This window comes from Penicillium waksmanii (genome assembly GCF_028829765.1).
Source record: "Penicillium waksmanii strain IBT 27052 chromosome Unknown utg000010l:1.0-3698451.0:1.0-3701458.0, whole genome shotgun sequence".
NCBI classification, from domain to species: Eukaryota; Fungi; Ascomycota; class Eurotiomycetes; order Eurotiales; family Aspergillaceae; genus Penicillium; species Penicillium waksmanii.
Window position 1 is genome coordinate 297,796 of NW_026643256.1, and position 26,273 is coordinate 324,068.

The 26,273-nt window shown below is 47.6% G+C and overlaps 11 protein-coding genes across 11 annotated transcripts; 6 read left to right on the top strand and 5 right to left on the bottom strand.

The window, feature by feature from the left end:
• Positions 1 to 208: 208 nt before the first annotated feature.
• On the bottom strand, positions 209 to 1,528 carry N7481_012062 (uncharacterized protein; the record flags this gene model as incomplete). Its single annotated transcript, XM_057271281.1, has 1 exon — positions 209 to 1,528. The coding sequence occupies one exon, from the start codon at positions 1,526 to 1,528 to the stop codon at positions 209 to 211; it is 1,320 nt and encodes a 439-aa protein (XP_057115469.1).
• A 719-nt stretch (positions 1,529 to 2,247) lies between these two features.
• On the bottom strand, positions 2,248 to 6,132 carry N7481_012063 (uncharacterized protein; the record flags this gene model as incomplete). Its single annotated transcript, XM_057271282.1, has 1 exon — positions 2,248 to 6,132. One exon carries the CDS (start codon positions 6,130 to 6,132, stop codon positions 2,248 to 2,250), a length of 3,885 nt encoding a protein of 1,294 aa, XP_057115470.1.
• Positions 6,133 to 6,683: 551 nt separating this feature from the next.
• On the top strand, positions 6,684 to 7,747 carry N7481_012064 (uncharacterized protein; the record flags this gene model as incomplete). Its single annotated transcript, XM_057271283.1, has 5 exons — positions 6,684 to 6,754; positions 6,827 to 6,963; positions 7,015 to 7,128; positions 7,181 to 7,474; positions 7,533 to 7,747. The coding sequence occupies 5 exons, from the start codon at positions 6,684 to 6,686 to the stop codon at positions 7,745 to 7,747; spliced, it is 831 nt and encodes a 276-aa protein (XP_057115471.1).
• Positions 7,748 to 8,766: 1,019 nt separating this feature from the next.
• On the top strand, positions 8,767 to 9,930 carry N7481_012065 (uncharacterized protein; the record flags this gene model as incomplete). Its single annotated transcript, XM_057271284.1, has 1 exon — positions 8,767 to 9,930. One exon carries the CDS (start codon positions 8,767 to 8,769, stop codon positions 9,928 to 9,930), a length of 1,164 nt encoding a protein of 387 aa, XP_057115472.1.
• A 2,367-nt stretch (positions 9,931 to 12,297) lies between these two features.
• N7481_012066 (uncharacterized protein) lies at positions 12,298 to 13,233 on the top strand (the record flags this gene model as incomplete). The annotated part of the gene is made up of 1 exon (XM_057271285.1): positions 12,298 to 13,233. One exon carries the CDS (start codon positions 12,298 to 12,300, stop codon positions 13,231 to 13,233), a length of 936 nt encoding a protein of 311 aa, XP_057115473.1.
• A 519-nt stretch (positions 13,234 to 13,752) lies between these two features.
• On the bottom strand, positions 13,753 to 13,996 carry N7481_012067 (uncharacterized protein; the record flags this gene model as incomplete). The annotated part of the gene is made up of 2 exons (XM_057271286.1): positions 13,753 to 13,838; positions 13,897 to 13,996. 2 exons carry the CDS (start codon positions 13,994 to 13,996, stop codon positions 13,753 to 13,755), a joined length of 186 nt encoding a protein of 61 aa, XP_057115474.1.
• Positions 13,997 to 14,947: 951 nt separating this feature from the next.
• Positions 14,948 to 17,400, bottom strand: N7481_012068 (GMC family oxidoreductase; the record flags this gene model as incomplete). Its single annotated transcript, XM_057271287.1, has 9 exons — positions 14,948 to 15,079; positions 15,139 to 15,323; positions 15,376 to 15,501; positions 15,554 to 15,839; positions 15,910 to 15,970; positions 16,026 to 16,685; positions 16,741 to 16,994; positions 17,044 to 17,197; positions 17,258 to 17,400. The coding sequence occupies 9 exons, from the start codon at positions 17,398 to 17,400 to the stop codon at positions 14,948 to 14,950; spliced, it is 2,001 nt and encodes a 666-aa protein (XP_057115475.1).
• A 2,174-nt stretch (positions 17,401 to 19,574) lies between these two features.
• Positions 19,575 to 20,484, bottom strand: N7481_012069 (uncharacterized protein; the record flags this gene model as incomplete). Its single annotated transcript, XM_057271288.1, has 3 exons — positions 19,575 to 19,846; positions 19,882 to 20,083; positions 20,152 to 20,484. Coding segments are annotated over 3 exons (807 nt in total), but the record flags the coding sequence as incomplete, so codon positions are not given.
• Positions 20,485 to 21,851: 1,367 nt separating this feature from the next.
• On the top strand, positions 21,852 to 23,516 carry N7481_012070 (Zn(II)2Cys6 transcription factor; the record flags this gene model as incomplete). The annotated part of the gene is made up of 1 exon (XM_057271289.1): positions 21,852 to 23,516. The coding sequence occupies one exon, from the start codon at positions 21,852 to 21,854 to the stop codon at positions 23,514 to 23,516; it is 1,665 nt and encodes a 554-aa protein (XP_057115477.1).
• A 764-nt stretch (positions 23,517 to 24,280) lies between these two features.
• Positions 24,281 to 24,596, top strand: N7481_012071 (uncharacterized protein; the record flags this gene model as incomplete). Its single annotated transcript, XM_057271290.1, has 2 exons — positions 24,281 to 24,303; positions 24,326 to 24,596. The coding sequence occupies 2 exons, from the start codon at positions 24,281 to 24,283 to the stop codon at positions 24,594 to 24,596; spliced, it is 294 nt and encodes a 97-aa protein (XP_057115478.1).
• Positions 24,597 to 24,778: 182 nt separating this feature from the next.
• Positions 24,779 to 26,164, top strand: N7481_012072 (fungal specific transcription factor domain-containing protein; the record flags this gene model as incomplete). Its single annotated transcript, XM_057271291.1, has 2 exons — positions 24,779 to 25,081; positions 25,142 to 26,164. 2 exons carry the CDS (start codon positions 24,779 to 24,781, stop codon positions 26,162 to 26,164), a joined length of 1,326 nt encoding a protein of 441 aa, XP_057115479.1.
• Positions 26,165 to 26,273: the final 109 nt, after the last annotated feature.

A 26,273-nucleotide genomic window follows, 5' to 3' on the forward strand; every position in this document is an offset into this window, starting at 1 on the left:
TGCTCCGAGAGAATGTGTTTGGTGTAGACTTTCTTTTTACCATCTAGCTACGCTGCTCATACATGTACTGCCAGGTGGGAATTTGTATATACAATGTGTTCTTTGAGCTTGGAAAAGAACATACTACTTTAGCCATAGATCATTAAGACACGCTTTCGAAAGTTGTCACCAAGTGCAAGAATTAAAACGACTTCCACATTTATCTTCGTTACTTCCACGGGATCGAAACGTTATCCAATGTCGTAGGATCGTTTCGGAAATTGCTACTCTTGATTGTGTCCTGCACAAAGCTCAAGTCGCGCTCAATCATACCACCTGCCACTCCCGTTTGTGTGGAAGACCCATCGAAAACCTTTGCCAAAAATCGGAAAAAGGCAGACAGAACTGGAATAACCACGGCATCCGTTTTGTCTGTACCTTTGAGGGCATCAGCAATCAGACCAGGAGCATAGTATGGAACGATAGCAACTCCGTCATCAATGCCGTCCACATTGAGACCATTCACAAGATCTTTCTTGGCCGAGGGACTGAGTTGATCAAGTGCCTGGTTAAATTGATAGGCTTGTTCCTTAGTGGTCACACGACCCATACAAAGCAACCGAGAGAGCGCCCGTGCTCCATTTGCATCGGCTGGAAACTCAAAGCCTAGCTGTCGGAGGTTCTCTGCTCGGGTATCCAGGATATGGTCGTAGCATGCGCGTGGTGACAGTAATGTACCCTTAGAAAAACGATCGAAAGAATCCAGGGCAGACATGTATGCTTGGAAAACAGGTTCGCCCATCACGATGCAACTGCGAGTGTCTGCATGGCCTCCTGCTCCAGCCACATCAAGGAATGTCACCATAGCTCGGAGATTAACACCGTTGCCTTTCCCCTGCAAGTTTGATAGAATTTCGAGGCTTGCAGGAGGGCACTCTCCTTGGACGGCCTGGGAAATATTCAACTTTGAACCAATATGAAGACAATCGAGAACGTCATGTTGGGAGCTGGCTGGGATGATATTCAGAGATGGAATCAGTTTCGCTTGTGCTGCTTTGTAAACCAAATCAGAATGATCCGTGTAGGACGCGTCAACACCCAGTTGGGCCATTTCCTCCGAAAGCTTAGGATCCTTGCCTATGTCATCGATCACCATGGCAATCAACAACGCATGCAAGTCAGCCGTAGTGCGTATACGATCGTTGTAGAAATCGCGGAGGCGTTGGAAAGAGCGTTCTGATAGTTTGTTGGTCTTCTGGGTGACTGTAAAAGATGTATATTCGTTTCCGATCACCCATTTGATCGCCAGCATACTGACGAGTGTGCGATTAACCTCTGGGAAATCTTCCTTGTAAAGAACATTTGACGGTGTCTCGTTCTCGTTCTCTCCCAACCGTCCCAATGCGGTTGCTGTGGTGGACTCTACTGTGACATGTGCATTCTTCAGGTGCGACAATTCTTTCGGAAAAACAGTTCCAAATAGACGGACCGCATCTATATCTGACATTTGAACGAACTCGCTTATGCCGATTGGTATGAGAGACTCCATTTTGCTCTCTGTTGTCTTGCGCGGCGGGTTGGATTTTGTCTGTAGATGTTGATTATCAGCCGACCAAGCGAAAGATGGACACGAGCGAGCTTTAATGAATGAAAGTGGACCACACCTGGGCATGGATCATGAAAGGATTAAGATCAACAATGTCTTGGCCCAGCCTCTACCAAGCTGCGCCCCCGCTATTTTTTGCACTGGATTTATTCAGCCGTGCCCCACCACCATCCACAAAGTCGGTACGTCACTCATTGGCTACATGTAATTTCGTAGGCGAATATTTCGGGGAAAGTGAGATAAATTACTCGTTTTCAAATGGGATACGGTAATATTTCAGGCACCACTAGGCACCGCAATCCACGGTGGATCTCTGGCAGTCAGCCCAGCTCGGTTGAGGGCCAGCTTACGAAGTTTAATATTGCCGACCTTGAGGAAAAACCCATTGCTCTACCCAGTCACTCTTAACAAATGGCTTAATTTGATGGGAAATGTGGCTGTGATGACGAGGACTCATTTGGCTACTCATGGTCTCTCTGGAATTTTTAAGTTGATGAAAATACATTTACCACGTGCTATTCTGATAACCATAGATCAGGTCGAGATGGATAACGTGGGTGCTTAAAGAGTTACGTGGGACTCGGCTTTTTGTGAACATGAGTACTGAACATTCATAGTTCAGATTGGCTTGACTAATTACAAATGAATTCCAAATTCCTTCACTAGAACATGTGCATCTCGCGTCCAGCATGGAACATGGCTGGCAGCAACTTCCGGTTCTGATCAAGATCTCGCACTGGGGTTCGCAAATGAACCGGTACACGCTTCAGTGCACCCTTCTCAATTCGCCCTTCCAGGTGGTTGGCCCAAAGCTGGGCGCCCAAACTGCCAACACCCAAGCCTGACATCTTGCCCAGATTGACCACCTTGTCCAGCGAGACATTTTGCACAATCTCCCATACACTCTCCAGATCACCTTGCAAACCTTCTTTGCCAGGTCCCTGGGAAGAATTTTCCACTTTCTGTAGCTGGTCCAGTTGACCACCGGCCGCTTGCAGCATCTTCTTGCGGTTGAGATACATGTCAAGCGTATCGCAAGTGCGCGCCTTCTTCTCTGTGGTAAATTGATGCCAATACTCAGTCAATCCCTGCTCGGGAGCCGCATCTTCGAAGCTGAAAGCATCTGTGGCAATTCGTTTGCCGTAGAAGTCGTTGCCAGCACCTAGGACCAATTCGGAGAGGAACCACTCAGCTCCAGGGACACCCGAGAAGCGAATCAACACCCATTCTCCGGCGATACCGTGCAGATCTTGCTTTTGCACAAAGTTGATCATACGACCAACCTTGACTTGCTCGGGTGATTTCTCCAATTTGAGATTATCTAGGATGCCCTTGTCACTTTGAGAGGTATCTGTTGCCGCCGGATCACTGGGGGAAGACTCTTCGGGCTCAATGTGGCTCTTGATCACCTCGGTCAGATCGAGCTGCTGGGCCAGAACATCTCGCTCGGCGGAGAAGGCGACCAGAGTTACGGAGAGACCAGTGCTGATAGTGCACCAACCATCAATTTTCTGACCGCTGACCGCAGATCGGACTCGGGAACGTAGGACTTCGGGTTCAATCATGGTGACGATGATTCGTTGAATGTCGAAGATACCCCGAATACCACCACTGCTAACTGTGATAGGGTTCGGGCAGACCATTCTTCTGCCTTCTGGCTTTTGGATCGGCGTACTGTTATCCTCGTTCCTTGTGTCGTCGGTCGTGCCAGGCTGTGCCACCAGTGGGATATCCTTGTCAGATTTCACTTCAGGCTTCACAGTGCCACTGAGAACATGGATAACATCCTGGATATCTTGATCGAGTGCATTGTATTGGAGGGCAGCAGCAGATGGTTCCTTTTCCTCAGGCTGGGCAGTTTGAAGAGGCTCAATAGGCGTCGCAGGCTCGCTCGGTTGGGCCTTTTCAGTCGGCGTCTTTTTCCAACCGAAAGACATTTTAGGCACTTCAAACTTGGGGACTTCAATCTTAGGTGCCTGCCAGGATTTCGAAAATGAATCCACTCGCTCCATGGTATTGTTCAACCTACCGGCAAGAGACTGATTTTTGCTATCCTCATCGGCTTCTTCAGGCGTAAAGTCCTGAAGCTTGGAGACAACTCCCTTCAGCTCTTCAATATGAGCTCCCAGCCGGTCAAAACTGGTACCTTTGATCCGTGTAACCAGCTCTCCTAGTTTGATAAAAACTGAGCATTGCTCGGGTAGCTTCTTGCTATGGGCCAGCATCTCAGCTAGGAGCATGTTCACATTGCTCGCAGTTTCACTTTGGCGCACTCGTTGGGCTCGGAAGAGGTCCAAGATGCGCTTGCTTGTCTGGGCTTTTGATTTCACCAGAGGGTTGCTCGTGGGATCGACAAAAGCGTCGATGTTTGTGGGATACAAAGATCGACCGTGAAGAGGGCTTCCACGGTGCTTTCCAGTCCAATTGAAAACTGAGACATCATTATACGCAATGAGAACCTCATCCAAAAGCCGTGCAAGAGCCTTAAGAAGGCCTTCTGCAGGGAAGGCTGGAAACCTCACACCCAAAATACCCATCAGAGAATATGCCTGATCAGTGGAAACCGTTGTCACACGCTCTGATGCCGCGACAAGAGAAGTGCTAGCAGAAGAATCCCCAAGAGTACCACTAATCCAGTTCGTCATGTTCTCGACCTTGCTGAACTTGGCAATAAATTGACGATCGCCAAGGACCTGGACGTCTGTAAGGTCGGCCAAAGCAGACAACAAGTAATTGAAAAGGGTTATCCTTTCTGCGATACAAGACTCATCGGCAGCAGACTCGTTGGTGAAAGTAGACAGTATACTAGTGTCGGGAATATTTTTGCTGGATAATAAACCTTTCAAAACATTAGGGAGCTGTCTGGAAGCAGTGAGGACTGCTTTTCCAATCTGGGACTCGGCCAAAGTCTCCTGCAGGTTTCTCGGTGCCACGAATCCTAGTGTGAGAAGCATCACGGTGAGCTCCCGTTCTTGAGACATCCCGGGCTGAACAAACTCTGGGGAAAGTAATTCCTTGAGCTTCTCAATGCGATCCGAAGATATGGTTCTATGCTTCTTGACATAGGGGTGCTGCAAATAGCTCCGAACAAATGGACGAAGGAAGTACAAGGGGCCCAGGACTTCGACGGGTCGGGTGAGGTTTTGCCAGTGAGAATTGACGTAGTAGGTCACCTTGCTCAAAACCAGTTCTTGCAATGTCCATCCACGGGTTGCCCATTCGACTTGATATTTGTTCTTTTCGACGTGGTTGGCACCGGCCCCAATCTGATCATAGGCGGTCATGTTGAGCGGAACCGGGACATGAGAAGGATCCTTCCAAAACTTCCATTCTTCAATCCAGGATCTTTCGTCTCGTGGGGTATCCAGATGCACGAGACACAGATCAGCATTGGTGTACCAGTCTCCCATCAAGGAAAGAGACTCGGTCAACTCAAAGCTATCCGCTTTATTGATACAACAAGTATCAAGCCAGACATATCGCTTCCCTCCTCGGGGAAAGTGGGCATCGAATAGCTTTTTTGTCTGAGAGATTGACTCCAAAATCTTGCGTGAAGAACGGATATGTTGTAAGGCCACTAGAAGTGCCTCGATTCCATAGCAGAGCTCACGATTCTGATCGAAGAAAACAATCGTACTGTCTAGCTCCGTCCTTTGTGCCACGGCTTCAAGATGCCTTTTTTCCGTCTCCGAGCAGCTCTCCTGTGCATGCTCTTTCATACTGTAAATTGCCGAGTCAACCTGCTTCATCTCCGGACCCTTCTCCGAGGCATCTGGTTTATCGGCTCCGAACAGGTCGTCGCTGAGAATATTGATGCTGTTCGAAAGAGTGGTATAGAACTCTGCTTCTCTTTCGGCACTTGCCAAGGTTGCTTTGGCATCATGAAACTTCTTTTGCGAGTTTCCAAGAGACCATTCGGCTCCATTGGCATCGGCGTACCACTGAAGGAGTGTGGTAATATCCTGTGGACGTTGTCCATCAGCTCTGGCGCGGACTTGCGGAAGCGCGGCTTCGATTTTTTGTTGAAGATTCTCAATATCCGATTTGCACTTATTAACGACATTGTTTACGTCGTTCGAGGCTGGCTGTGATTTAGTATTTGCCAGGTCCTCTTTCGGCTCGAATGATCTAGCCTGGCCGAAGTCTCCGTAGGTAATCTCGGAGCCTTTCCAGCTATGAGACACGATACAGTACTGATCTTGCAAGCCGAGACTATACGTCGGAACCATGTTCATAGTGTCCACATCAATCATGCGCGTTGGTGTTTTCAAATCTTGCTCGGCCTGGGCCAGCCAGTCAATTGGTACACGATCATCATCGTGAGTTATGCTTGCATCATCGTCCACAAATTTTGGTTTGACGGTCGGGACAAGGAAATGATTGAGAACTCGGCGCAACTTGTGCTTTTGATCGTTGTTAAGTGCAACATCCTTGAATCGCTTTGAACGATCGGTGACAAAGCTGGCGATGTCGACTGCCTCTTTCAGGGTCGAATTAGAGATAATTGAGTCCGCAAGGGCTGATTTGATCGAGTCAAGCGAATTCATTGTCACTTGAAACTCAGGCAACTGAGGGCTTGAAGGGAAAATTGTAGCTTTTGGCAGGGGAGGGAGGAATTTCCTACCAGCCTAATAGGAACGCAATACTCACAGAGGCTGATTGATCGTGTGGTAAACGAGCTTAGCCAGGAAACCTAGTACTGTACGTGTACAGGGAAATGCTTTGCACCTGCAGCTGAACCGTCTGTCGGTGGCGGGGGCCTCCACTTGTACAATCCACTTTCTAAGACCCACGAGGAGGGGGAAAGGTGAAGATCGAAATGCCGCAAACACGTCAGCGCAGATTATGGTTTTTTGTGGCTACGAGTAGGTATACGAGTACACGCAGTGGAGCCGATACCCCGCCGAACTGCATACAGCTGAGGGTGGAGTGCAGGTTTCAACCATGCACTTTGACCCACCCCCTCGGAGCTCCCTGAGGCCTCTCGATGGGTTTCGGCACAATCACGACTTCCAAGCATTTTGCCTTCGACATCTTGTTCATGTCAATTACCTGAACAGGATCTACGCTACACCACCTGAGTTGAATCAGAGTCAGAATGGCATCTTACCACCGAGTACTGGAGACCTTTGGAAGGTCGATTCAAGATAATACTTTGGAATGTGACTGGTGAGTACATTCTTCTACATTTCATGTGGCAGCTAGGCTCTTCAATCATTGGGCTTGAGGCTAATGGCTTAGCGATATACATCCATGGGAGCTTTCCATCAATGATGAGCAATGGGCTGGCAAGATTCGATTTATCGGGTTTATTGACGTATTTTTCCTCATCGCCTACTCTGCCAACGCCCGATTTGAGCATGGAATTATTGTTTATAGTATGTTTCTCTTCGATTACGCATTGTGACAATAAACTAACTGCCATTCAGAGGATAAATTAGCCCTTGAGGAGCTCACTGGTATTACCTCTAAGCCTATTGAGAAAAGCACCCAGGCCGATGGCAATACCGACAGTGCACTGGACCACCAGGAGCCCGAAGAAGGTCGGTGTCTCGCGACACATAAATGCCAGAACAGGTCACTAATTACCAGCAGACCTAACAGAGCTTGAGGCAGCTGGGGATGAGGCAAACTCGGACCCCGCTGTGAAAGAAAACCAAGAAGGCACTTCTCCGCAGACCGGCGGGGAGGCCAGTCAACCAGCGGCGCAGGTCAAAAGTACCACTGGTCAACAAGACGAAGCGGCCGCAACACCCGAGGTCCGCAATACCAGCACTCTCTCAATCAAGAGTCTGGGCCATCCGATCGGACTGCGAGCCTCGTATCCCAAGTCGTGGATTCGCAGCTATAAGGTGCAGATTACCAAGCCCGCCAGTTGGGGGTTGAGCAGTAAGATATCCCGTAGTCTCGCAGCCGCTTGAGACATCACAAACTGACTATACGGCAGAGCGCATAATGCAGGGACTCAAGGTACACAGTACCTATGATTTGATGGGTGACGTGATTCGCTGTGGTCTCATCACACAAGGACAACTGGCGGGTCATCTCATGGGCATTCTTCTCGCGGGTTCCCGTCTTGACGACACGACTCAAAAATATCTGTCGGGGTTGACATCAGGAAATGATGCTGGCCGACAGGCATTATCGAATGAGAAGATCTAGTTTGGTGGTAACCAAACGGCCGGGATCGTGTATACACTAGGGAAAAGTTTCCTCATCCACCCAGCTGTATGAGATCGTCAACACCATGAAAGTCCGTGCGAAAAAGATACTAGTACGAGTTCTCCGTACTTCGATGAACCTGAGAAATCTCTTCCGTCCCAGTGGGTCTCGGTAGACCGTAGACGTCTTTTTACCGCAACTTAAACGCCCTGGTGATCGACATGTTCAAGATCAGGCGGAGAACGGGATGACGGATCTAAAATCTCGTACTTGGCCGCTCTCTGTTAGATTATTTTCTGCGATCTTCTACATATATATAGCGGAGTGCAAATATCATTCGTATGTAATAAGATTCTTAAACAACCAATCAAGGAGGCTGCACACTTCTCGGCAAGTCCTGTTGACTCGGGTAGTGGCATATTCGGTGGCTGGCTCAGCTGTGGACCTGTAAACAACTCCGCTAACTAACTAACGCAACTAGAACATATGCATACGTCGACCCACTATCGGAACCCAAAAGAAACCAGTGAAGTTTCGTAGCCATATTTTCAATGCATCGGTGAACCCGTGCCTACTCCGCACTCCCTGCAGATAACGGCAAATTTTAACGGACCCTGCAATGATGTGGGTCAGAAATCATTAGTTTAGGTTTGTTTGCTGGGTCTTTTAGACTGGCATCTCAGCTTGGGGACCAAATACATTTTTTTCCGCGCTTAGAGTAGATGTAATTGGTACCTTGAGATCTTTATCCACTGTATAATGGAGCCCATGAACCGCTCATCGTGCCGTCCTCCCCGAAAGAAAGCTTTGCTAATCTGCAGCTTCCACCATCTGATGTCAATCAATCGTGAGTTCTTTTGCGACCCCACTCCGTACGAAAATGGGAGCTAGCCTGGGAATGCAGGTCTTTTGGGGGCCTCTTCGCCTTCTATGGAGGTGTTTCTCCTTTTCAGTTTTCACTTGCTGTCGTTGTGTATCACACTCTATTCACATTTGATCTTGTTCACTGAAAAAGCAAGATGGTCTGGTTTCCCTTGAACGTTGAGGATGACGCGGTCTCCTGGAGTTTCGATATTGTCGGTTTACTGGCGGTGGTTGGAGGATCCGCTATTGAGAAGCATGCGCAGGCCATCACCGCATCGCCGTTTGGCAGCTTCCCTCGACTCCTACCAGCCCCCGAAACAATGCTGGACACCGATCGACCAGCGCGACTGCCTGCTGTCAAAGACGTAACCGTCGTTGGCGTCCACTCTGGTAACCAGTTTACCGAGCTCAACTTCTTCGCCAACGTGATTCACGACATCGAGTCATTGCCCTCATTCCGATTTCAGTGCTTCCGAATCAGCCACAGGAAGGATGCAAACAAGGACCTCCAGCAGGACCTCGAAAAGAACGAGGCTGGCGAAAAAAAGCCAAAGAGTCCTGAAAAAGCCATCATCCCTCTACACAAGTTCTGTCCGCTGAATCTGGTCACCTTTGCTTCAATTCTGATGACAATCGCCCTTTTCGTCTGGGCCGGCGTCCAGCATGAGGCGGTGGGTATACTCGGTCTGGGAACGATGTCTTTGTCAACAAGCATGGCCTGCATGTCCGCACAGTGGCGCCCATCTCTCTCTGTTCGCACAGTCAAAGGAAAGGTAGCTGACGGAGACGTTGTGATCCGTACGCGATCAGGTGCCTTCGTGTGTGTTAAATGTACCGAGGAGGTTGCGCGCGAGCTTTATGCGGGCACCGAAACCTGTGATTACGTTTTCAATGGGCGGTATCACCAGGTCCTCCTTGCCACAAGCACGGCCCTGCTCATGGCTGCTATTATCTTCTTCAGTAATACTGGCTGGAAGATTCAGATTGCTGTTGGCCTAGCCTACATTATTCTCAACCTCGCTTATTGGGCTATGGCACTCCTCACAGATCCATCGGAAATGTGGAATATGGATGACCGATACGTGGTGGAAAAGATTGACGATCACCCGAATGATAACTTCACTCAAGTGTTATGGGATGCTATCCGAACAACGGAGAGGATAGGCTGGGTCAAGAAGACGAAGTCTGCCCCGGCGACCAAGAACTGGGATGGATGGCTAGCCGAGGCAAAGGAGAACTGTCGTGACAAGGATTGGAAGTGTGAGGCAGCGCGCGATAGATGGATGCAGATGAAATTGGAAAAGCACGACCAGGAGTGAGTGTCGACGGGGAGTGATATTCAGTGGTTGGAAGGGAAGTATGGGGTTGTTGGTATAACTAATGCTTACGACTTTTCAGCACTACTAGCATAATACGAGAAGCTAGCTAATCCTACTACCTTGCATATAGTATATAACTTAATGGTACCAAATAATTATGGGTTTAGGATAGATAGGTACTATAAGGGCGGCCATTTTCGGCTTCATTTTCACAGGCCCTCATGTTCTAGTTGTGACGGTCGGTCTGGGTCATTTAAGACAAGAAGAGATAAATAATAGTGAGCCAATGTTCGAAAAGTAATTCAAAGAGTTACCGATTTCATGCGGTACAAACGCATTGGAATAAACGACTTCGGAGTTTTTTATTTATTCAATAAGGGTGCGAACTGAACCTCGGAACATTGTTCAAGAGCATGTTGCGAGGATTGATGTTCGCAAAATATTTTCGAGGCCCCGGGAGCTTAATCATGAAGTGAGTATTTGCGGGTTTATAGGGTTTATAAAAGGGCGGGGGGAACCTACTGCTATTGCTTCATGGGTATAGATAATAGCTCAATATTCCATGTCCAACTCATTCCAAATGATTGAAAACTGCAATGATCTAATAACCCCTGTCTGAACAGGTTTTTCCTGGCTCGGTATCCCATTTGGGGTAGCAGTCTGGACGGCTCCCGGTGGGCAAAGCAGCTGCGAGTATGGTAATAAAACCGCAGAGAAGAACCAGACGGGAGAAGTGAAGTGAATCCATTTTGCTGCAAGTTGCGAAATTAATATGCGCCTGTCGACGGAAACTAGGGAGATTTATGTCGAGGAGGGAAGAATTCAAACGAATCAGAGCTAAAGCTGAAATACTTTAATTGAGATGAGGTTAAGGTAAGGCTTAAACTAAAAATCCATTATCCCTGTCTCTGATGCTTTGTCCTTCTTGTAGATAGCCACTCCCATCTGAGAGAAATGTCCGGGGTTTCCCGGGATCCGCTGAAACAAAGGAAACCACGAGATGGGGATCTCATTTCTACCACCCTAGGGTGTGATTCAACCGCTGCGTTAATGTTTCTTCAATAGGCCAAAGTTTCTATTGAGGCCTGTTTATAGTACTTAATTCTATTTTGCAACTCTTTCTAAGAGGAACGCTCAGATTACAAGTCTTACTGAGCTTTATAGTGAGATCATCCTCATTACTAGGCAGAATTTCTTGATAGCAAAGGGAGTAACAGCATTCATATTCCGAAAAGGAAATACACTTCTAGCATGCTGATTTTCAAGTTGTTCATTGGTGGGTAACCATGGAAGTGAAACTTCAAGCTCAAGGAATGGTGAGGATGATTCCACCATATGCACATATATTCCCTAATATTGTTCTGTTCCGTATCCTCCGTATGATCATGCGCCTTTAAAGTGGTCGGACGTTCGAGGATGCAGAGGCTACGTGAAAACGAGAAGCTTTGGAAAACGGTGATCGGATAAGAGAGAGAGACAGCGCAAAGCTATCTAGAAACAGAACGCACAGCATGGTGGCCTCGGTGCGTAACACATAAGGCTCCTAAGGGACCAACTACTCCACAGAGCTCATACGCTCGAGTACTAGTACTTTGTGAATATCGTTTAATGGAAGGTTGCGAAAAAACAGAGGATAAATTGGAATAAAGTAGAGGACGAAGAATTGTGGCAAATATAATTGATTGGGTAGAGGACTATCTAGGAGCTACTGTACATCTGAACTAGTGCCGTAATTATCTGAAACTCTCTTGACTAAGGCTTCAAAATCACTAAATCCCTAAATCGCTCCTGTCACCGCCGCACAAAGCTAAAGTGATCGACCCGACCAGAGAGTCCTCAGAGAATATGACTCCCGCGCTCATTATCATAATGAATTGCTTGGTCTGCATCCCCACATCCCCGCATCCAGACTTCGCGAACCAAAAATGCGTTAGGGGGAAGGTTTTCAAGGAAACCTTACAGCCTCCACTTACGAAACCCCGCAATTTCGCCGCTCACACCGTTGTGTGCAATTTGAATCTCCTCCAAGGTCTCCATATTGGAGGATTCCCTTTCGTCCCACGCCTGTCTCCGAGTCTTCCCTCATCACCACCTTTCCCTGTTCATCGAAGTCCTATGTATTAGACATGGGTCGCTAGTGTCTACGTGGAGGATGAATCTGCAGAGAAACACTCTTGGGCAAGAAAGGTTGAGCCTGATTTCCGTGAAATTCAACGCACCTGGTCTCGTGTCAAAATAGCCATGATGGCCTCCAAGTGCCAGGACAATTTCTGAAATCTATCTGAATATTTTGCAGGGAGAGTTCACAAATCAGGATCTTGCTCTGCCATGTATGTCGATACTTGACTGAACTCAGGAAAACGTTCAATGTCCGAGCAATCCTTTTATCTGGCCCAGGGCCCGCTTGGCCTTGTCGGCGGCTACCAGGGCAATAGCAGGGCTATCAAGGTGGTTATGGGCGCTCTGGTTGCCATACTCATGTATAATGCAGCTGAACTCTCCGTTTTGATCCTGCTCACTTTCCGTCGCTACCGGGGACTCTACTTTTGGTCACTTTCACTCTCCACAGTGCTTGGGCTCGTACCCAGTGGGATCGGCAATCTCTTACACTTTTTCGCTATCGGTCCGCTATGGCTGGCGCTGGCACTATCCAATATCGGGTTCTATTTCCTGATTCCTGGGCAGTCAGTTGTCTTGTATTCTCGACTTCACTTGGTGTTATACGATCAGTGTATCCTGCGACTAGTTCTCTATGCAGTGGTTATTAATACCGTCCTTATCGGCTTTCCAACAACGATTTCGACATTCGGAGCAGCCTTTGTGCGCACGAATGATTGGAGCAAGTCTTACAAAATCATCGAGCGGCTACAGGTGACTTGGTTTTGTGTGCAGGAGTTCACTATATCCCTGCTATACATCCGAGAAACCGTCAAACTTCTCCAGCTCAGCCCTGCGCATAGCACTCGCCGAAGACGAATCATGTATGAGCTGCTGGCGATCAATGTTCTTATTATTCTCATGGACATTTCAGTTCTTATTGTCGAGTTCCTTGGACTGTATTATCTTCAAGTCCTCCTGAAATGCACCATCTACAGTATCAAACTCAAAATTGAATTCGCCGTCCTCGGAAAACTTACTGCCATAGTGGAAGCATCTCGATTGGACCTTGCCGATAGTGGCGTCAATGATTTATCTGATATACCGAACCGACAGCAATTCACTTCAACTGATCCGGTCCGAGGTGTTCCAGTCAATCGACTATCTCTGGATACGACTCAAAGATCAAAGGAAATTGAGGTTTGATGGGCTCAGCATATAGAAGGAAATAAGCGTGATTGTGCTTATTGATATCCCTTGTGCAAATAACAGAATTCATAAGTTAAACTGGCCATTCATCATTGAAAGGGGAAAAGCTATCTCAAGGCCACAGCCATAAATGACTAAAGAATGGGCTCATCAAAAGGTTCCATCTTTTGAGAAGCAAGAATTTAGGCCTTTTATTCGCACTTCAATATCCAGAAGCCTAAACAGGATGCTTTTATTTGTATTACATCAATAAAACAACATTCCGTCCGTGATTTTTCCGCACAACGCGATATGTTGACATAGTCACAGAATTTGCTCTGGTTAACACCTACTATCTTTACCCAGTAGAGCACTATGATTACGTATTGCCACATCTGGACTTTTAAACCCATATGAAAGATGCATTATCTCAAATAAAGTAAACAAGTTTTTGTGCATACATGACAGTAAAGTGTGTGCAGACTTTCACATAGCGGGCTCGATTACCACAAAGGTAGTACGCAATTCCTTTATGATCTAGTTCGCCACGCACTGCATGACTCTGTTTTTGTTCATGCAGTGATATCCACTGCAACAGTTCACAAGAGAGCAGCCTTGGCCAACTGTAGTACAGATATTAAGTCTATGTCTTTGCATTCTACCAGACAAAGAAGTACTCACCGACGGCACAAACATTCGCAGCCGGGGCCGGAGCCGGAGCCGGGCTCGCATTTGCGACAGCCGCAAGGACGGTAATGGTAACAGCAGCGAGGAACTTCATGGTGAAATTAGGATATGTTTTCCGAAAGGTTGTGAGGCTGGGAGTAGAGGATTGAATAGTCAAATTGTCTAACGAAAAGGCTGGGTTTTGGTCGACAAAACCAAGGTATTTATACCCACGGAATCAAGGTAGTATCTAGCACAAATCGATCTTATCAGATCAGATAATTCTATAGGCCGGCATCGGATCGGGAATTAGAAGTCTGCAAGGTCGTATCTGCCTCCGGGGCCACTGTATCCGATTTGGCCGAAATCTGACCGTAGTTGTCTTACTTTCAGGTGGGTCAATTTGGGGTCCAAAACCAACATTTTGGGGAGAGATAATTTTCAATTAGGGCGCAGTAACCTTTTGGAAATGGTGATGAGAGCAATTATGCCTCAGTCGTAAGTTTTTCGCTAGCTTCAATCTGTTGGTCACCATCCTTCAATGCTTTGTTGTTGCAACCGAGCTTTCCCTTGTCAGTCATGGGTGTACTCGTAAGATTTCACTGACCCACCACCCTCCATCTTATCCACACATCAGACTGAGGAGACCCAAAGGATTTTGGCCCCATTCCTCCAGGTATCCAGGTCTTTCCTCATAGGTTTTGAAACCCGTATTGGGTTCCCCAACAGCGGGTCTAGGGGTAAGAATTGCGTTACTAACCTGAACACGCAATCAAAAAAACAAGAAATCCCGAGCTTGGAATCGAAAAATGAGAGGTGCCAGTATTTCATACATCATCCAGTCAGAAATACAAATACGAGCTAGTATTGGTGTTTCGAAAACAATTCTCGATTGACAAAAAAGCCAAGATTCAATAAACCAAGCAGAAAAGACTAAGCCCCGGGACTCATATTTCGGGGCTATGCGGGACTAAATATCATATGACCATTGATCAAATCTGTTTCTCCTATGTACTCGATGGACACAGAAAGCTTCCGGATGAGTTGTTGTACCTCCTTGCATCATTTAAAGGCGGGATAGATTAACAAATTCCCCCGGGGCATGGTACGGAGGCACTTTCATGTCCAAGGCTGCACCTGAATAACCAAGGTCCTCGGCAGTCAGAACAGCGCATTTCTCTCCAATAAGCAGGGCCGTCTATTAACGGAAATCGGAATGTTAGAATCTTCTTATACCGCGATCGATGGAAGACTCACGCTGAAAGTGTTGCAGCCCACATTATCAGGGCAGATAGATAAGTCGCAGACTTTAAGGCCCTTCACTCCGTGCACATTCAAACGTTCGTCGACCACGCCACCGTGTGGGGCGATAGAGCTACCCTCCCGTGGAGCCATGCTGCAAGTTCCGAGAGAGTGCCATGTCGTTTCAACATGGCGTTGGACTAAGGAGACCATCAGCAGAGTAAAATGCAAGCATTTTTGATTCTGTCTTACCCCATTTCTCAATGTGCGCAATATCATCCTTGCTGTAATCAATCTCCTCGCGGGCCTCATGTTGATTTGAGTTCAGATGAGTTGACGTGGCTGGCTTTCCAGATTTAAGCGGCTGCGACCAAGAACCTAGTGTACATTTTTGTGAGTATTCGAGCTAAATGGATGTTTCTCAGCTTACCATGCTGGATGCCTGCGGAGATATGATTTGGTCCCGCATATGCCTTGGTGGTTGCGAGATCAAGGTCATATGCTCGAGCGTCCGAGTTGTAAGCAAACTGAGGGTGCATGCCTGTCACTTCTCCGGCATACGCTGCCATTCGCCTTGCCGTTTCGCGAGACTTAATGTAGCCCCATACCATGGGCGCCATGTCACGTTTGTCGTTCATGAAGCCCGCGTCGAAGTCTGGGGTATCGTATGGATCCGAGGACTTGATGTGAGTTGAACCACGTGAGAATGGATATTCCTGCCATTTCCAGTTAGCATTCATAGGCTGAAAGTAAAGGTTAATCGCAGTGCTAAATTGAAACCCGTACCAGGAAATGGAACATGGTGAAGAATTTTCCTGGAGGCATGAGCATATGGTCACCAAACCATCTGTAGCTTATTAGCGATACCATCCATAGCGAGACTCTCTTTCTTCTCAACTCACCCAGAAATAACTGAGTAGTGCATAACTGGCTTATCCGGCTTGTTCTTGAAATACGACTCCCATCCGCTATTAAACTCTGGGGTCGGCCATTTCTTCATGTCATCCAGCTCCTTCTGAGTAGGGCGAATCTTGACACCCGCATCAATTCCGTTCGTTGCCAAAGGACCAGTACCCTTGAGATTCCACTCCTCAAATACCTTTTTCTGGACTTTGGGATCACCACGGATGAAATCATCAAATGTTTCGACTTCTGGCTTCGCTCGGAAAACAGAGAAGGTGAGATAATGATCTTGGAAGTTTCGGCCTACACCCGGAAGATTCACGAGTGGTTCAACACCAGCTTGGCGAAGCGTCTCCGGATGCCCAATTCCAGATCTCTGGAGAATCAATGGCGAACTGAGTGTACCGCCACACACAATGATTTGCTTTCGCGCCCGGAAGACTTTACGAACAGGTTTCTCGCCACCGAGAGGCTTGGTTGGAACCGTTTCGACTCCAACTGCCCGTCCATTCTCAATAATAACCCTCGCAACCTTTGTATTGCATTTCAGATGCAAGTTACTGTATTTTGCGCGCGTACTGTGCACATATGCATGAGCAGCATCGCTACGTCGACCAGTGTCTCGGTTGATCCATTTCAACCAATGCTCAGCACCATGCCTATGATTGTTTCAATCAGTATTGAGATAGATTGAATGCATCTCGGGGCTCTTACGCAGTCTTTAGGTCTTGTAAATCATCCGTGATCGGAATATCCTGCGATTCTGCCGCACGAAGAAAGTCCTGTGCAATTGGATAGGTGTAATTACCAAATGACACCTTAATGGGACCCTCAAATCCGTGTATATCGCGGTTATTGCTGGCTCGCTGATATGTTTCATGCTTTCTCATGAGAGGCAAAAGCTCCTTGGTCGTCCAGCCCTTTGCTTGGAAATCGTCATAATCCGATGCAGAAGCTCTAGTGTACATCTTTCAGAGGGTTAATACATGCTTTCGGTAGTAGTGAAGAGTAAATTACCATAAAATTGATCGAACTTCCCCCGCCAAGGATATTGGCACAAGGTACGATAGCCCGGCGTCCATCCAAATGCTCGGATGGGCGTGAATGATAGAAAGATGCGGTCTTTGAATCAAGCTTCATATTTCTGGGATATATACCAGGTCGATATACCCTATACACATGTATGAATCAGTCTCAGTCACTCAAAGCACAGGTATTTTGAAACACGTACCATTGGTTGTTCAAGTTGTCCTCTCCAGCTTCAATCAACAAAACCGAGAGATTATGGTCAAGATTGGCGAGGCGGCCTGCAGGCACACATCCTGAACTCCCGCCTCCACAAATGATGATATCAACTTCCTCTGGGATGGTCATAGTGATGAGCTATTTTCATGAACAGTTTCAATGTAGTTGAGGTGCAGATATGAAGCTAATAGCTAGGATATAAACGGACGAGAAAAAGGAAGAATCTGGGGTCTTTCTGTGCTCTTTATATCACCAAGCTACCCCGCTTCATGTCAAACCAAAGAGGGAAAACCGCAGTCCATATCCAATTTATTGGCAACCAAGGGAACGTATACACCCCTCATGCGGGGATCAAGTCTCGGCGACGTGGCAAGAGAAGTTCAAGACGGCGTCAGCAAGCGCCCCGTTCGCATTGTGAGAAACCCCGGGGGTGAAGCTGAGCTCCCTTCAAAGGCAGATCGCAATAAATAGGTTTTAGATATCTAATATATCTATTTCTTGACAGTAGTACTGACACCACAGTCGATATGCAACTTGAATTAGTTGTAGTCGTTATATAAGTGGAAATTACATTGTTAATTGGTCTTTGGCACCGGTACTTTGACCTATACATGATAATACTTTTCCTCTTATTTTGCTTTCCTGTATCAATACTGCTTCCCCACGGTAGGTACCTAGTAAGCTCATTTAATTGGGGGATTCACTGCGGGGATTACGTTTGCCACCATTTGGGGTGCATATTAGTAGGTACAAATGCACCAATACTAACCCTGTTCGATTCCGTTCATGCAAGAATCTAATTGAGGAAGCTCCGGTAATACTGAGCCCGAGTGGGGACTGTATAAATCCAGATGGAGAACAGACATAACATTCAAAGTTAAATCTTTCTTCTACATGTCTTCCCCTCAGGATCCCCATTAGCCGCTTAATTGGGGTTATATGAGTGTTTCCGGTGAGAATACTTTTATGACAAACTTGAATGGGTTCCATTGAATGGATGAATGATAAGCAGCGTCGTTGTACTGACTCAATGAACTTTTTGCTCCCATATTCATCCACGGCGCTGTGTCCCAAGCTTCTACATCTCACTTTCTATGAGTATATCATGGCTTATCTCATTCCAGAGCTCTCCTAGGCACCAAGCAAGGAGGGGACCTTGCGAAGGAACATACTACAAAACTTGATGGAACACCAATCATCCCAACGTAAATTCAATGTACCGGAGTTTACTCAGATACCTCCGTAGTCAATACTCGGTGTTAGTCTTTTAGGTCTAGGGTAACTATCAAACAAGTCGTCTCACATAACTATGTGGGGCAGGATGCGGATCCGCTTCTACCGACCGACTGGCGTGCGGGTGATTTTCAACGTTCAGTGGGGTCACTAAAGGTTCTCAGGCCACGTACTCGACAGTGTTTGATATTTCGAGGTTTGTGTCTGAGAATGAGCAATAACAATCATCGGCGTTGGCCTGCCAGTTTTGACAGTCGTTGTTCCGCGGGGACAATGGCACAGCCCTTCCGCATTGTACATTGTTGAGGAAGATGGCCGTTAGTCATTGCTTTGTATCGTCAAGTGGATCTGCGAAAGTGACAGAAATAATGTGAAACAGTTTTCTCACTTAACCCCGCTCTGTTCTGTAAGACTTTCATTCACAAGACTTCAAACCGAACTAGGCTGGTAGGCTTACGTTCCATTGGTGCGACAAGAAATTCCGCTCATCGAGGCAGTGAAGCTCAGCTTGGCGGCCGCTCTAGAGCAATTTCTTGTATTTCCCCGCTCATGAGTACTTATCTTGAAGATCATAGGAGTCACTAGGGGTGATTAGAGGTACTTTCATCAATGTCTTAGACAAATTCATAAAATACACCTTGATTTCCAAATTAGTCACGACAATCTCCTCAAATGAAATAAACGGCAGTAGATCCAAATAGAATTATCATCTGTTATATGTGGGAACTACATTCATTTGAGCAAGTAAAGAAAAATACAAGGTTCACAAACCCCGGAAGTCACGGAAAGTCTCGTGCAACTTCAAGTTTCGGCCGAAGCGAAACCTACCGCGATATGGTATATACCTAGGTATTCCGAGAATTTCACGACTCAGACAACTTCTATGTACTAATTAATAGATAAGCTTAACTGAATTTCAAGGGAAAACTTTCATGAAAGAGGGGTCCTTCTATTGTACAATTTTATGAGCCGCCTAGTTCTTTTGGATGGATGTGCTATCATGATGTAGGCAATCTTCATTACTAGCAAATCTAAGTTGTCTCTTTGGCCCTGAGATTGACTTGGAATTCTCAACCGAGCCACCAGAAATACAATCCAGCAGGTACAACAACGACTGGTCCCCTGTAAACCTTCCTAGCCCTCAGAGCATAGTAAACAAGAGCGAGAATAATGGTACCAACTGTACCGACCACACCATAGTCCATGCTTTCTGCTGTAACGGCCCTCTCTGTGGGCCACAAGCTGAAAAATATGGCAATGGTCATGTACATAACAGCATAGCCATTGATCATAATACCCCACATTCCGGGGACATGGAAACTACCCCACACGAGTTTTGCACCTGGAACATTGATGATATCATCGTGGTCATTATACCTGGATATGTGTCCTTTGCATCGACGATAAAGAAGGAATGATCCGACCGTGAAATATGAAAGATATAGCCCGGAAACTGAACTGCCATAGATAAAACGTGATCGAGAGCGACGCTAGATCCAATGTTGATGAGGCCAAGTAGGCAAGCCACAGAACCTGTCAGTAACGTAGCATTGACAGGTAGGCGCTTAGTCGAAGAGACCTAGTCAGAACTTCGATTGACTTCTGATCTATATCAATGAATCATCTGTTGAAAAAGAAGTAGCATACTTGACTCCACAGCCGCCAACCGGGAACACCACGATCTCGCGCAAAGGACCAAAACTGATGTGAAGTTGCAGCAAGCATGCCAGTTGCCGCAAATACTCCAATTATAAGAATTATAGAGCACATCGTCAAAGTTCCCGGCATTGAATCAGTTTCCTGGTAGAATATTTCAATGTAAGGATATCCGGTGTCCTTATTCAAAGCATCGTCTACATTCCCATGCAAAACAGAACAGCGATCAACATTGAGAACCCAAGGATTCCATTGATAAGTACGCTGGGCATAATTGCTTGTGGAAGCACCCGTGAGGCATTTGACACTTCCTCGGCCATCTTTCTCTAGTCAGCTCGAACTAATTACGGTTTTCACTTTGGTGATGATATTTTGCTCGGCATTTCAATGCAGCTTACCTCAAGTCTGGGACGTGTGGAAGGGTCAATGCTACAATATAGTACCATGTGTTCGCCCAATCTTCGCAAGGTCTACGATACTAAAATGCTCATAGGAAGCTTGGGAATACTTTGCTGGTGTATCAATCATACTGACAGATCTTATGATTATCACTCAAGCACTCTCGATAATATACCATCTTCAAGCGCCACCCCGGAAGCGACTCGTTTTCGCGACCGTGTTTGTAGTTCAAATTTTGTGAGTAAAAGGGACTCGGGCTTTATGATAGCTAGTTTATCACTAACAAGATCCATGACTTTCTACAGTGTCATCGCTGCCACGATTAGTCAACTCGCTATGATCAAGCAACAAAAGCCTACGGACCCGACGTATCACCGATGCGAGTTCACTATCTCCCAGCAAGTAGTACAATGCCTCAGTATCGTCACGGCATGTTGGGGGCAGCTCCGACCCTTTATTCACTCGCTGGATTCGGATGGGTTGCTCATATCACCTGATGCAGAAAGTGGCCATAGATCATATCCGAGATCGGCTACACAATCCAAAGGAGACGTATCCGGTAGGGAGCCGCTTAATGGTGTGGAACCACAAAGCGAGGATGGAAGCAGAGATACAAAGATGCTGGGAGGCTGGCAGTCAGTCAAGTCAGGTCGAGATTATTCAGAGTGCGAACTTGAAATAAAACTCTTGGAAGTGGGCTAGAAGATCAGCTCCGAGTTGAGAAAATGTCTTCCCGTGGTTATGAAATCCCCGGCGATAATAGCAGGACACGTATATCAGGCAAGCCTGGAACCTTGGAACGTCCATCAAGAAATCCAAGGAGCGAGGTCGGCGGAACCCAACGTATGGTTGAGGAGAGTTACCCCTGAACTCTCTTCTCCACTGGAGAGCAGGTTAATGGTCTGGAAGAATTAGAGGCGTTGAGTACCCCAGGAAATCCGATATATCACTCTAAACGCGGCTTAATCTGCGCTGGTCACTAAATAGAATACAAGGCCTTGATATTGCTCCAACTCAACGTATCTGGTGGCTCCCAGAGTGCTTTGGGGGAATTCGCAGGCTCTCGGCCCGATAACCGGGAAACTCATGACAGCGTCGGCATCGACCATTACAGAGTCCAAAGGGACATCAAATATCAGACTGGCTACTAGAGTATATATCCTCACCTCCTACAAATTCCGGCCATCTCCGGACATCCTCAGTGGTCAACAACGTACTAGTAAAACTATCGGATCTCGCTCCCCGCGATTGGCCCCCACGGCCATCCCCCGGAAAAGCGGGGAAAACTCTCGATGGAGAACGACACGGCCAGTCCCCTCCTGGTCTCACGCGTCAACCCGAGCTCCTCACGTCACGATCGCCCTGTCCCTGTCCCATCTGAATCTGCTACGAGTACTCAGACCTCGGCTACTTCTTTCTTCTCTGTCACTCCTTTCCTGGTCGTGGACATGGTCCTCAAAGCGTGCGACCGGTGCCACTCCGCCAAAGAAAAATGCACTTTCGCTGACGACAGCCCACAATGCACGCGATGTCGACGCTTAAAACTGTCATGCTCCATATCCCGGCGCAACAGACGCATCGGACGACGGCCCGCGGCAAAGGCCTTTCCACATGGGCAGATGCAAGTCTGGAGCGCCGAGATTCCAACACAGCAAGATGAGTCGTCCGAATCCAGCGATAATCGCGACAGTTTGGCTCCCAGCACCCCCAGTGTTAGCTTCAAGTCTCGATCGCCATCGAGCGCCTCAGATGTAGCTTGGACGCCCGTTCATGACGATGGCATGTTATTAGGGCCCGAGAAGTTACTCGCCTCGCCAACCAGTCTACGCAACATCTCCGATGCGCTCCGCACTGTGAGCAATGTCGAGCAGTTCGCGGTAATACATATGCCCTTCATGTGGGGTCCCAGCTTTATTCCAAGTGGTCAAAAGGCCATTTATACCATTCTCTCCATGTCTGGCCCGACATTAACCGAGGGGTACCTTGCATTTCTGGGCTTGATGACGCGCTATCAGAGATCCCTGGTAATGCGACAAGATGAGCCAGATATGTCAAAGGCCGCCATGGGCCTACAACGCTTACGAAGCGTAACCATCTCGCATGATTACGATGCGGCCTGCGCCCTCTTCCTGGGGCAGACCATGTACGTTTTCAACGTACTCACCGCCCCCTATTCCTCCTCTGCCCACTCCATTGTGCGGAGCGCGCTCATGTCAACAAAACAATGGTTACCACGATTGATCCAATTCCCCATCATGGACACTATCACGATGACACCGATCCTGATTGATACGGTCGAATGTCTAGCACATCGCGAAGTTCCCATTATACGACTGCCGCTTGACACCGGTCGCATCATCATCGATCGCTATGCTGGTCTATGCGCGACACTCCTTACTCACCTATATGATATCTGCGCATGGAGCCATACGCAAAAGCGAGAAGTCCGCGATACCGCGTCTGATTCGCCGTCGCAGGCTTATGAACAGCTCGCAGAGATTGAAGAACGCATACAACAGTGGAGACCTCCCACGCCACCTCGTTTGTACACGGATTTTGGGCAAAATGAGGTTCTAGCGATGGTCACACAAGCAAACACTTATCGATTAGCAGCTCTATTAGTGATTCATCGGTTGCGATACCCCCTTGGAGTTGAGGATGAAGCAGCACATTTCCTTGCGAACAGCATATTTTCTGAATTGTCATATTTTGTGAAGAACGATGCGATGAAATCGACGGCCTTGCCCATTGTCTTTCCCATAACGCTAGCGATGTTTGAGCTGGAAGGCCCGGGTGAAGAGTTGTTGGAGAAGTTAGCTGCCTTTAAGGTGCAGAATATGAGTGCAGTCAGGCTTCGAGGGTTCGTGAACCAGGTCCGAACAGCGCGACAGTCGGGTTATGGGGGTATCTGGTTTGAATTAGTCGATAGTCAACTGCATGTGGCAATGCCCCCTTAAATGTCAATCAGGGCTCCGCCAAGATAAATAGTTTAATCTCCTTTAATTGATGTCAGCCTGAACATGAGGTCATCCGGGGCTGCCCCGCCAAATTCTGGATATAACAGGATATTAAAGTAGCCAAACAGAGCCCTCTTCACTCTCCCACTAGTCCTCGGAGACAGCGACCGAGCCATCAATCGTGTGATCATCGGACGCTAAACAGGACTAATGAGGGAGGATCTGTCCGGGACAACGTTGTGTCAAACCTTCGGCTGTCCCGGAGATGCCCAAAACGGGTAGCAAAGTGCCGGGCTCTCCACTCCGAGCGATCTTGATGTGCACCGCCCGTGCGCGAAGGCTGCCTCCGGCTGCCTCTAACCTCTTTGAGCAGGAACTGTCCGGATTTCTACAGGAATTTTGACTCTTTTTGATGCAAGAGGCGACCATTCTAGACCAGGCTTGCCAAAGCTTTATTATCCCTGTCTCCCGTCATTTAGATTTCGCGGGGTTTCATCCAAAAATAAAATAAAATAACGCGGGGTGCCTTGCTTCTTTCTCTCGTCAACTACTTTCTGTGTCAGACGGTGGAATTTTGACTTGATCCTATTCAACGCGGCGTCTCTCCAGCTACCATTCTCTACGGATTGGTCACATACGACGCAGGAAGATCCTTAAGCATCTCACCTGCATCACGGCTAATCACCGCGAGAAACGTCAGCAAATGCGCGAAAAATTTATCTCAAGAGTAAAGGACCAACAGATAGAAACAGCGAGGTCTTACTATGGATCAAAGACTGCCCAAACGGTGAGCCCATTCGATCCTGTAGCATCCCACTTTCTGATCTAACTCTTCTAGACGAAGGATGGACTATCAGTGTTCGCCGTCGACTCCACCTATGGCCCCCCCAGCAGTGGGCACATGGGAGTCCCTCCGGCAATCTCTATCCAATCGACACCAATGTCCAGCATCTGGGGCTCGATAGCGGCAATGCGTCCTTCACAGGCCACGCGGCGGCTAAATGGCCTGGAGCTACTATGGACCCAGCTCGTGAGTGGTCTCAACAGCGCCAGTCACTATTCACCACTGGTCGAGTTTGACTGACATCTTCACAACCTCAGACTTACATTCCGATTCATTTAACCCCATAAACCTGATTGGCTCTCCAGAGGAACATGTGTGGAATACTTTTACAAACCTTCACTCTGAGCAGTCTACTCCTTCAGGGGCTGTGAATCCAGAAGGGTTCCTACCAAGCTTCATCAAACCTCTTCCAGTAATGATGAACCAAGATACTATCGAGTGTCTCCACATAAATGGCACATTTGCGCTACCAAACGTTCCACTCCAAAATGCTCTCCTACAGGCATTTGCGGAGTGTGTGCTTCCTTCCATGCCAATCGTTGAGTGGCAGCCCCTCATCCAAGCCCTCCATGGAGCGCATGGAAGCCATGGCTCGATTAGCCTACTTTTATACCATGCCATCATGGTCTCCGCGGCAACTTTCGTTGATATACGCTATATTCTTGACGCTGGGTACTCAACCAGACAAGAGGCTCAAGAATCATTCTTCCAAAAGGCCAGGGTAAGTCTGAACTGCAGGAGTACATTGAAAAGCCGAAAGGTAACTGACCTGTCTATATAGCTCCTGTATCAAGCCAATACCGAGACAGATTCCTTGACCGTCATCCAAGCATTTCTATTAATGACATACCGACTCGACACAACAGACGGAGATGACAGCCGCAGTCTGATCGGAATCGCAATTTCCACCGCACTATCCATCGGTCTTTTCCACGACATCTCACAGACCATAAACAGCCCCTATCGACCAACCCTCTGGAGACGAATCGCATGGTCCTGTCACATAATGGACTGCCAAATAGCCCTCCGGCTCCGACGCCGACCAATCATTCAACGCGCCGATTTCTGTCACCAGATGGTATTAGAAACCGACTTCGACCATCTACAAAATCTTGCCTCCCAAAGCCCAGGAATGCCACTTGACACAAATCTATCCCGAAACTTCTTCGCGCAAAGAGAGCTAGGCCTAATCTTCATCGCCAATGCCCGACTATCAGTCTGCATCCGGAATGTACTAGACATCCAATGCAAGGAGAGCCAACTCCGTTCATCAGCCTCGCCGACAACACCCACATCATCCACAAGTGACGACTCGGATTACAGCAACAGCATCTACGTATCCGAGCGCATGCTAGCAGAATGGGCCAATACCCTTCCAAAGTCCTGCCAAACGAACCCTTCCGAACCCCAAGACATCGACGAAGAACCAGCAATCACCGTCCAACGCAGCCTCCTTCACATAACATTCTACACGACGATCGCAGTATTCCACCAATCACGTCTCTTCCCGTCCTCGAATTTCTGCGTTCAGCACGCCTCCCAGCAAATCACGAGCGTTGCCTTCGATCTATACAGAAGAGGTTTACACAGTCGCTTGCCTATTGTCGGCGTAACGGGCATCCTAGTCGCGTTGGTGATTCATATCTCTGAAATGAAGGCGGAGCCTTCAATACAGAAGGATCAGGCAACGCAGAATTTCCAGCTCGGACTTGAGATCATGGCGAATCTGAGGGATGTTTATTCTGAGGCTAATAGGGTTACATCGTGGGCGCTGAAAATCATACAACAAAATGGTGCTCTGTGAACTTGAATGATTGTGTACTACTTACTACATTATCAAATTGAATATGTATAATAATATTTTCATACCCCTTCTTTAGTACAACCTAATAAACAGCTGACTGAAAGATCCA